The sequence below is a fragment of the Drosophila teissieri genome, chromosome 3R, assembly GCF_016746235.2.
Source record: "Drosophila teissieri strain GT53w chromosome 3R, Prin_Dtei_1.1, whole genome shotgun sequence".
In the NCBI taxonomy this organism is placed as follows: Eukaryota; Metazoa; Arthropoda; class Insecta; order Diptera; family Drosophilidae; genus Drosophila; species Drosophila teissieri.
Genome location: NC_053032.1, coordinates 8,694,081 through 8,703,905, shown reverse-complemented (window position 1 = coordinate 8,703,905; position 9,825 = coordinate 8,694,081). Strand labels below are relative to the sequence as shown.

The window sequence follows — 9,825 nt, the reverse complement described above, 5'->3', positions numbered from 1 at the left end:
TAGCATATCATTTATATAGCAAAGAATCCGTCCTCCCGCAGATATTGCTCCTCGCTTTGGGGCTACAAGAGAAATCTCTCGTCGATGAGAGTCTTGCGGGAGATGTTGCGGCGCACCCAATGGCGGAACACATGGCGCAGTAACTGAAATAGATTATGAATCAATTATTTTGTAACTAGTTTTTAAAATAATATCCTACTATGTTCAAAGCACAAGCCCCTGCAGCTGCAATCAACAAATTAGAGGACAAGAGGAAGATTGACAGCACGAAGAGGAGTTCCAGGACAAAGATGTGTAAATGGTTACCCAATAGGAGAACACGGGAGAAGCTGAACGAATCGTCTATGTAAAAGGTACCCCTGTCTAAGATTTTGAAAGATGTAATATCTAAAAAGGCAAAATCGAATTATGTACTCACTTTCCGTAATGTAGTTGTCAATTTCGCAGTTCAGCAATTGCTCTACAATCGACTTCTCCTTAATAATGTAATCCATGTCCTTGATGGCCTGTCACAAATATAAGCATAGACATTCCTACTTAAAATACAACTGGACCCACAAGCAGCACAAATAGTTTGGCTTTGTTAATTGCTTGATATTCTAGATTCTAGATACGCGTAAGAGCGACGTGGTCTAAATTTCTAGTTTTTAAAGATCCTCAGATCTCGACTAGTTATCCTGAACCAGAATATTAACGCTTCTTTCTACCTGTCATACTTTTCAAGGAATCTAGAATAAACTTCCAATCTACTAAAAAACGAAATGTTAGACTTCAAGCTCACATGGTCGATAAAGGCGCAGAAGAAGCGATTGACGCTGGCATAAGCAATGGAGGTGCGTTCCATCTGTCCATCGATGCTTGGTACAATGTCCTTTTGATAGAGCATGGTCTGCGAAAGGGTGCCGGTAAGACTACGCTGGAACGGAAGCAGGAGTCGCTCCAGGTAGATGCTGAAGTAAAAACACTCTGTTAATTGTATCCTCTTTGGATTTATATCGAAATCTTACTGAAGGTTTCTGGGAGGCAGGATAACGTACGACTGCTTGTCCGAGTCCATTAGCAATCCCCTTCGCCCACACATGGTCTGCGTCCTCTGCAGCTGCAAAATCATCGAGGACATATCCGTATCGGCAAAGCCGTGAGGGGATCGTCCGTGGATGTAGTACCCAAATCCTGGCTCCGTCAGTGAAAACAGAGATATGTTGGCCAGACTGCAAAGGTCGATGAACTTCTGGAGGGGATTCGATACAAATAGTTGGTGGCCTATTATCTGGAGTAGATATGTCAGCAGATATGCCGCTGCTATTAGGCAGCAACGTAGAAAAATATCACCCCTGGTAAAACTCTCGAGGAACTGATATCCAGCGATGACCACAAATACCTGACCCAAGGTGGAGTACTTCTGGGTCACACTCAGGCGAATCCAGGCATTGGCTGTGAAGAGGACTCGCCAAGCGGAGACGCTGCTTTCGGCCACGAAGGTGCGCACGCTGGAGCAGAGAGAGGAGCTGTCCAGATTTAGGCGTTGTCCCTCGCAGCTGCTACGCGGCCTTTCCCAGTCGATGAGGAAAACTTCCAGCTGGCTGGAGCGCCACAGCTGAACGGACAGAAAGAGGAACTGCAGCATAAAGGCGGTATAGAGGAGAATTTTCAGCACGCGAGGATTGGAGGCCTGCAGCAACAGGAGCAGCAGAACAGTCACCAGTAAAGCATATGCCACATTTCCGGCCAGCTGCAGGAGAAACTCTATAAGACTGCTCATTTGATAGAGGTCCGCCTTTCTCCTTCTTCTCAGATTTTGGAGACGGAAGACTGCAGCTGCAAAGGCCAGCAAAAGTAGCAGCGGCAGCGCCACCTCTAGGATCAGCCAATCCCACCCACGTTTTACTTGGTCGTAGCTAATCCTCAGACTGAATGGGTACAGTTGAGAGAGGGATGTATTTCCCGATCCCATCTCAATGTGCCGGTATCGCAGGCGAATAAGGGGCAGACCCACTCTATCTGGCTGATCTTTGTCCAGCGTATAACGAATATCAATGTCCTCCACATATCGCAATGAGTAATACTGCTGGAGTTTGTGGGCATCCTCATAGCGGGGCATGGTCTGGTGAAGATGATTATCGCGCGGAGAGGCGGAGATCAGCTGGAAACGCTTCACCAACTGCCACTCCTCCTGCTGGGGTCGCTGAACAGCGGGAAATTCAGAAATTAGGATAAAGTTATATTATTTTGAATATACCACTCTCCTCACCTGGTTTTCCGGCGTCAGGGTCTCAATGAGTACAGGTAACTGGTGAAGAAGATACTGCCAGTTACTGCTGAAGTTTAGGAAAACGGTGAGAAACTCGTCGTTGTACCGCTGGTTGGCCAGATCAATGAGTCGCTCTAGGGTCAGCTGGCAGGATACCTCCGACTCCTTTTTGGGAAGTGTCATTCGGAGGCTTGGCGCCTTCTGTTGGCACATATTCAGTATCTCCGGATGAAAGGCACCCCACCGTTTGAGTCCACCATCCAGGCCAAATGTGGTGCTAAAAAGTCGCAGTTCCTTGCGGTCTAGCAGCTGAAGCGTCTTCGAGAGCAGCTCCTTTGTAACCCGACCCTTCTTGTAAAACAGGAACGGTTGCAGGGATCGCACCTGCTCCCCGGAGTGGGCGTACTTCATCACCACATCAGAGACCTGGGTAAGCAGAAAGGCGCTGCATGGCGAGTGCTTTTCCAGGGAGAAGTGGGAGAGCACGCACAGATTGGCCAGCTGCTGGCAGGAGGTATCGTTTCGCAGTGTCAGGCAGAAGAAGGCCACGAACTTGAGGTCACCAAAGCGGCTGGGTGCACTGGAATCCGGTGTGGTAGTGGCCTGCCAGAAGGCATTGTAGTGCACATACGGACGGAGCAGGGTGCTAGCCAAGCAGAAATCCTGATAACGGAAATTGTGCGTCATATCGCAGGAAATGCAGTCTCCCTCTCTGCTCATCGGATTCGTCTGTGTCAGTATGATCCCGGAAATGAGTGGATGCACTGGAAACTGGTTGGCGAAGGCCGACGTGGAGTTCAAGTACCGATACTTGCACTGGTTGGAAGGTCGGGGCTGGGGGAGCCATACCGAAGTGCAATTGTCGCTCCTGTCCGGAGTGCAAATCTCATCGCAGGTGGGCCACGTCTTGCCGCGCTCATAGATGGATAGATGTCCGTCCGGGCACTTGCAAGAGAATTCTGGGTTGGCCATAGACAAGACGTTATAATTTCATCAACATAAAATCTCCTAGCCATACCTCAAGGCCTGAAAATGTCTTTCCTGCCTATATAAATTTACTATGTAGGTGAAATTAAAAATGGTTTACTAATTTTATATAAATGCCTTAAAACGATTGAAAATTGTGACAAAAGTATTAGTTACTTACACTTTCATATTTCGGTCATTTTATAAATAACTGATCACAATTACCCCTATTTTTATTAAATCGAACAACAGGAAAAAATAAAAATATGAATTCCTAATACCAGGTCAAAAGATAAGTCCCCGGCCTACCATAGTGAAAAATATTTTTAAATTAAATCCATATGATTTATAGTAAGCCCTAACCTTTAAAAAGTTTCGTGAGTTATATAATTTGGAGTGAAGCTACTTTTGCTATTGTGATTAAAATGAATATAATAGAATTTTGCTTGTTGATAAAATACTGATTTTTGAAGGGGAATAGTACAGTTGATGCTATAATTGGCTTGATAATGAGTTTTCGAACACAGCCCTAGGAAAGTCAACCATCAAGGATTGGTATGCTAAGTCTAGACGTGGCAAAATGAGCACCGAGGACGGTGAGCGCAGTGGACGCGCAAAAGATCAGATGATTCTCGAAAGTCTAAGAAATCTCTATGCAAAATGGGTGCCGCGCGAGCTCAAACGAACTCAAAAGCGACGAAATAACGAAATAATTTTCATTGATTACATTGAAAAGATAAGGACCATAAACAGTGACTATAACATGGAGTTATTAGACCGTTTGAAGGACGAAATCGCCAGTAAATGACCGCATTTGAACAAAAAGAAAGTGCTGTTTCACCAAGACAATCCATGTACCGATCGCAAAAATTCATTAATTGGGCTTCGAATTGCTTCCGAATTGCATCCAGCGTATTCTCCAGATCTGACACCCAGCGACTTTTTCGTGTACTTAGAGCTCAAAAGAATGGTCGCTGGGAAGGAAATTTCATCATGGCGTTAAAAAACTCTATTAAAGTCTATATCTCAAAACAATAATATTATTAACATATTACAGCTCTTTTGGTAGGGAAAATTAACGTTACTCCTTAAGTAGCCTGCAGGTCCTTGCCCCTTCACATGACACCCCATTGAGTTATGTTTGATCAATACTACCACTCACTGTCGGGTTGCAGTTTTCCGAGACCCCCATCTCCGCTGCCGACCTCATTGCAGGGCACACAGTCGAATAGGTTGAGGTTGTAGAACTCGTTCTTGAGGCACTGCGTCGGATTCTGGAAGCGAAAAGTGTGAGGCGTTGGCACCTGCGTGGGATTTGTGGTCGTGGTGGTCAGCGCGCAGTTGGCCACTGGACTTTGCAAGCCGATCCAGAAAAGGACACAACACCAGTTGATAGCCCGAAAGAGGCACCTCATCCTGTTTTGTTTTCTGGAGTTGCTGCTTGCTCTTCAAAATTCGAAAGGGTACTGAATTCACTGAGCTATTGCAGCTGCAATTTAGAAGGCGCCCAGGAAGGCAAGTAAACAAGTGGAGTAGTGGAGAGAGCGGTGTTGCTATAGCTACCCAACCCCCCGATTTCCACCGGCACGCATGCAAAATGGCCATTATCCGGGGGGTTGGCTCAGGTGTTCGGTCCGTCGACCGAATGTCCTGTGACCAGGAGGCCACCTTAAGTGTAATGAGTCCTGGATTTCCTTTTAGATTTCAGCACTTTGCGTGCTCAAAATTGTGATTGCCTCATTATGAGTATACTTTCTTAGGATTTTGCATTCATTTTGTACCAAAATTTAGCTAGGACTATTTTAGAAATTCAATCCAACGTAGAGGAATTATTTACTGGGTTATTAAATAATTTGTTCTCCTTGCTTTTGCATTTTTAAGTTTTGATGAGACAATGAGAGAGAGGGAGACCGAAAAAATTGGTAAAACTGACGATTAAATAAAAATGATTGTAATGTCCAAATGAAAAATATCTTTTAATTCATTTTTGTGTATATTCTTTTTTATTTTTATGTTAGTTATTATTTTACATAAATATTTTTAAATTCACGTAAATTGATTAGGTTTTACTTTTGGTCCTAGGAAGTTATATGTAAATAAATAAAACCAATACACATATACATATGCAAATACATTTTTAAAATGTGTTTTTTATATTATTTTAATATAATATGCACCCTTAGCTATTATTATATTTTATTTGAGCTGAAAATAGATAATGCAAATGCTCATTATATTGGTTGTACTAATCAAAGCTTAAACAGTTCTAGAAAGGAAGATCTATATGCCTTAAATTAATGTTTAAGATCATTGCCATTGTTTTTACACCAACATATGTTAAATTATTTACTTATTCAATAATGGTTAGAACATTCCTAGTCAGGCATTAAGCTGTCTTTTGTTTTTAGAGCTTTCGGCTGCGTCGTGCGACGGTCACACTACTGGCCTCCCCCACTTCTTCCTTGCAAGGACAACACAATTAGGCGGCGGACACATACAGTTTTTTCCCCCGATCCGTGGCCGCCAGTTAGCCCAGTCTCGTCCCCCGACCGACAAGTGATTCCCGACAGCAGCCGTTGGCCATTCGAATCCAGGATGCTTCACTGGCGTCACACAGAATAGGCATTCGCAGTCCCAGACGAAAATGAACAATTTGGTGAGTGGGCGGTGACGGTGGCGGTGGCGGAGCTCGGTTTCAAGCTCAGGTCTCGGGTGTCTCCGCCTCCGATTGTGAATACCAATCAATCAAATATAACCAGTGAGATCCTTGCAGGAGCACTCCAAGCATTTCTATCCCGATAACTACAAATTGGATCTGTCTGAGACCATGAAGGCGGCTCTATCCAAGGGACCCGGAGGAGGTGCCGGTGGTGGGGGCGTGGCAGGCGGGGATATGCTGCCCCAGCCTAATGCTGGAATGCCAGGAGTGGGCTATGTTACGGAAAAGCTGTATATGCTGCTGCAGCTGTATTTGCAGAACAAGGGTTGGAATCCCAGTGCTGAGCTTCTGCAGTGCTTCAGCGATCTCAAGGACAATGCCATGCTGCCTAGCGCCGCCTATCTGCAGTAAGTAGGGAGTGTGTCTATTCGGATTAGTTCATTAACTTACTCCCTTGCAGGGTCCTGGCCAACCGTTTAACCCTGGACTCTCAGGGACGTCTCATACTACGCGACAATGGAAAGATTGTGTTGCCCTTCGAACATTTTGCCAATGCGGTTATGCTAAAACACATGTCGGGGCCGCATGGCCTGCACCTTAGTGTAGATGCCACAGTTCGGGCAGTTATTGAGTCGTATACCATTGGTCGGGATCAGTTCGGTATGGAGAAGGAGTTCATTATCGAGGTGGTGCAGTCCTGTCCCAGTCCCGCATGTCGCTACTACAAAAACCACATGGGGATCTCGCCCATGCCGTTCATGGAGCAACAGTATCCGGGCGTAAACACTCCAGAGTTCCTGCAGCGTTTGGCCCATCTGCCGCCTGGCGGAGCAGCAGGATCTGGGCCGGGAGGTTCCGCAGCCGGATCCAATTCCAGTGTGGCAAGCAGCTCAAGCTCGGCGAATGTGGAAATCGATCTGTCCAAGTCGACGGGCTCTAAGGTGCCCCAGGTGCCGGTGCCGCCGCAGTTGCAGCATCTGACCAAGCAGCAGCAGAGTAGCCTCCAGACGCAACTCTCGCAGATCAGTGCTGCCGCCGCCCATCACCAACAACAACAACAGCAGCAGCAACAACAACAGCAAGCAGCAGCCAAACACCAGCAGCAATTGACTGCGGCCCTAATCCAACAGCAAAACCGGGTCCTTGCCCAGCAGAATCTAGAGAAACTTAGCAACCACCTCAGTCCGCTGGAAAAGCAGCGAGTTTTCGCCCAGCTGGATCCCAAGCATTTTGATCCCATGGCCGTTGCGGCTGCAGCCGCCAATCTTCAAATCCAGGGTTTAATGCAATCGCAGGCAGTGGCTGCCGCTGTGGCCGCCAATCAACAGCCTCCGGCGGCAACGACCACATCTGCTGCAGGAGGCGCTGCAACCGTCCCGCAGGCCCATCATGGACACCATCCCTTGCCACCGCCATCGCAGTCGCCACACTCAAGCTCTTCGTCTTCCTCTCATTCCTCGCTGGACCAGATTACCCACAAGAACGTTACCGACTCCTTGCGGTGAGTGAACTTTATGAAAAGTGGAGCTGCTTAACACAAAATAGGAATAGCAATTATTCCAATTATTTAAAATTCTTTTTCTGGACAACCATTTTTAATATAACTTTATTTAAAATCTTAACTAATATTACAAAAATCTTATAAGTATATAATAACGAAATAGGTTCTTATCAATATTATTTGTTTGTTTAATATCTCCTTTTTTTGGTTTTATTTTGCTAATTCCTTTTCTACAATTTAAAATTAGAACTTTTGAGTTTTTGTTGTAGGCAAGTAATTGTATTAATTTCATTTTTCCGATCTCAGTTCCAATCTGGACTCAATAGAATCAAATAAGGATCTACTGGCGCTGCATAATGGAGCTTGGGCCACAGGTGACGTCAACCGAATGGATCATTTGGCCGTGGGCCAGGACAAGATAGTGCGGATCTTCGCGGAGCTGATGCGAAACATGTCGCGGATGAAAACCTACATACGTCCCTCTATGTGTAAGCCCTACGGCAAGCAGAGTGAGAGTCTGCAGAAAAGTGAGTACTTCGGTGGGAACCGGTTTTGCTATCTGAGATGCTGACCGCCTCCTTCTGCTTCCTCGTTCTCCTCCTCGACAGCCCTCATGGACACCATTCAGATCGTGCAGACGCTTCGTAACTGCCTCCCAGCTCCCCACATACCCGTGTCCTCCTGGAAAAGCGAGAGCGAGGGCAACGTGGGATCAGGCGTGAGCGCGGGAGTTGGAGTGGGTGTCCCTTCAGGACTTAGCCTGGGCGCCGCCTTGGGTCTGCCATCGGGCAACATGCACTAGATGCGGGATAGGGCTCATCAGGTAGCATGCAATATCTCCGAATTCACCCACTCACATTCTTCCAGCAGTTAGAGAACACTTAGTACTTACACACAGAAAAAAGCATAGATGATAGGCATAGCAATTTACCCTCGTAGGCTTGGCTCAAGTTTTCCTTTTAGCAATTACGTGCCATGTTCAACACAAGACTTGATTTAATTTTCACATTTGACTGACATTTAGGTATACATACATATGTATTTAATCCCGCGGTTTGGATTTAGTTCTCATCACTCTTTGTTTCCCTGTTTGGCACGCAAAATTATAAAGCAAATCGAAAAATTAGTTAAACAATTGGCAAAACGTCTGTGATATTTGAATTATGTTGGCAAACGGAAGACAAAACTAAATTTAATTTATTATGTTGTGTGCCCTCTGTTGTGACGTCTTACTTTTTAATTTGTGCAATATCTACTAAGCATATTTTCTTATCCATTCTCGTGCAATCGACGACTTTTCGCCCATATCAAAAGCAACTCGAATGTAACCTATACTTAAACTAATCTACTGATAATCGACATGATAGACGCGTAAGATTTACATTATATTTTGCATTAGGACTTCAGAGTATCTGAATTACATTTGGAGGAAGGCCGCGTTGGCCAATGGGAGATTACGAGTTGTGTTTAAATTTAAGAAGCTGAATAAGGGTTGTATTCCGCATGCAAGGGCTATTTAAATATATATTTTAACCCGCCCGAGCTCAAAATTAACAGTAATTCGATAAACGAGAAAACAGTATTATACGCAATAAAAAGACACCTGCAACCATAAGTATTTATCTAGCTGATGTGTGGGAATTTATCATAACATACCATATTATCGCTTAATGTTTACCTTCTGGACTTAATAATAAATAAATATTTTATTCTACGACAAAACCGATCTTTTTAATGTAACATTACAAACTACTTTAAGCCAAATCCTTTGAACTTTCGCCTTGAAAAAACTTTAATGGAATCCGAATCGTGTCTTCGAAATTGAATAAATCCTGGAAACATCATACATTAGGAAAAATTATAATGTTATAGTTCCAATTTCTAAACTGTATAAAAAGATGGTATTATTTAGTATTATTATTATTTATTTTATTTTATGACTATATTATATACTGTTACTATTAAAAACAAGAGAGAACGCTATAGTCGAGTTCCCCGACTATATCATACCCGTTACTCAGCTATTTGAAGTGCGAAGGAGAGTCTTCAACACTGACAGTTTTTGGCGGTTTGTGGGCGTTAGAATGGGCGTGGCAAAGAGTTTTTGACAAATTGATAGAACCCTAATACAAAAATGAAAAAACATCAAAACATTTTTCAAAAGGGCGTAGCAGCTTTGGGCGTGGCAAAAAGTTTTTTGGCAAATCGATAGAAATTTACAAGACTAATACAAAAATCTAAAAATATCAAAACATTTTTCAAAAGTGTGGGCATGGCAGTTTAGAGTGGGCGTTAGAGTGGGCGTGGCAACATGAATCGACGAACTTGCGCTGCGTCTATTTCTCTGGAGTCATGGAGACATGGCCAGATCGACCGGCTATTGATCCTGATCAAGAATATATATACTTTATATGGTCGGAAACGCTTCCTTCTCCCTGTTACATACTT

At 44.3% G+C, this 9,825-nt stretch overlaps 4 protein-coding genes across 4 annotated transcripts; 1 reads left to right on the top strand and 3 right to left on the bottom strand.

Annotated features, from left to right (window-relative positions):
* Positions 1-10: 10 nt before the first annotated feature.
* LOC122622046 lies at positions 11-707 on the bottom strand. Its single transcript, XM_043800171.1, has 3 exons — positions 419-707; positions 200-363; positions 11-143 (listed from the first exon to the last, which is right to left on the bottom strand). Exons 1-3 carry the CDS (start codon positions 492-494, stop codon positions 63-65), a joined length of 321 nt encoding a protein of 106 aa, XP_043656106.1. The 5' UTR covers positions 495-707; the 3' UTR covers positions 11-62.
* On the bottom strand, positions 704-3,297 carry LOC122622397 (meckelin). The gene is made up of 3 exons (XM_043800810.1): positions 2,252-3,297; positions 1,008-2,185; positions 704-950 (listed from the first exon to the last, which is right to left on the bottom strand). Exons 1-3 carry the CDS (start codon positions 3,221-3,223, stop codon positions 704-706), a joined length of 2,397 nt encoding a protein of 798 aa, XP_043656745.1. The 5' UTR covers positions 3,224-3,297.
* A 973-nt stretch (positions 3,298-4,270) lies between these two features.
* On the bottom strand, positions 4,271-4,764 carry LOC122622047. Its single transcript, XM_043800173.1, has one exon. It carries the CDS (start codon positions 4,630-4,632, stop codon positions 4,369-4,371), a length of 264 nt encoding a protein of 87 aa, XP_043656108.1. The 5' UTR covers positions 4,633-4,764; the 3' UTR covers positions 4,271-4,368.
* Positions 4,765-5,645: 881 nt separating this feature from the next.
* Positions 5,646-9,056, top strand: LOC122620430 (neurogenic protein mastermind). The gene is made up of 5 exons (XM_043797878.1): positions 5,646-5,873; positions 5,991-6,283; positions 6,337-7,377; positions 7,684-7,904; positions 7,986-9,056. The coding sequence occupies exons 1-5, from the start codon at positions 5,862-5,864 to the stop codon at positions 8,177-8,179; spliced, it is 1,761 nt and encodes a 586-aa protein (XP_043653813.1). The 5' UTR covers positions 5,646-5,861; the 3' UTR covers positions 8,180-9,056.
* The last annotated feature ends 769 nt before the right edge of the window (positions 9,057-9,825 follow it).

Coding starts and splice junctions, on each gene's coding strand:
- LOC122622047 (XM_043800173.1), bottom strand. CDS start 4,632: ATGAGGTGCCTCTTTCGGGCTATCAACTGGTGTTGTGTCCTTTTCTGG.
- LOC122622046 (XM_043800171.1), bottom strand. CDS start 494: ATGGATTACATTATTAAGGAGAAGTCGATTGTAGAGCAATTGCTGAAC. Junction 364..418: donor TGACAACTACATTACGGAAA/GTGAGTACATAA, acceptor TCAAAATCTTAG/ACAGGGGTACCTTTTACATA. Junction 144..199: donor GGGCTTGTGCTTTGAACATA/GTAGGATATTAT, acceptor AATCTATTTCAG/TTACTGCGCCATGTGTTCCG.
- LOC122622397 (XM_043800810.1), bottom strand. CDS start 3,223: ATGGCCAACCCAGAATTCTCTTGCAAGTGCCCGGACGGACATCTATCC. Junction 2,186..2,251: donor CCCTGACGCCGGAAAACCAG/GTGAGGAGAGTG, acceptor CCCGCTGTTCAG/CGACCCCAGCAGGAGGAGTG. Junction 951..1,007: donor CTGCCTCCCAGAAACCTTCA/GTAAGATTTCGA, acceptor TTTTTACTTCAG/CATCTACCTGGAGCGACTCC.
- LOC122620430 (XM_043797878.1), top strand. Junction 6,284..6,336: donor CCTAGCGCCGCCTATCTGCA/GTAAGTAGGGAG, acceptor ACTCCCTTGCAG/GGTCCTGGCCAACCGTTTAA. Junction 7,378..7,683: donor AACGTTACCGACTCCTTGCG/GTGAGTGAACTT, acceptor TTCCGATCTCAG/TTCCAATCTGGACTCAATAG.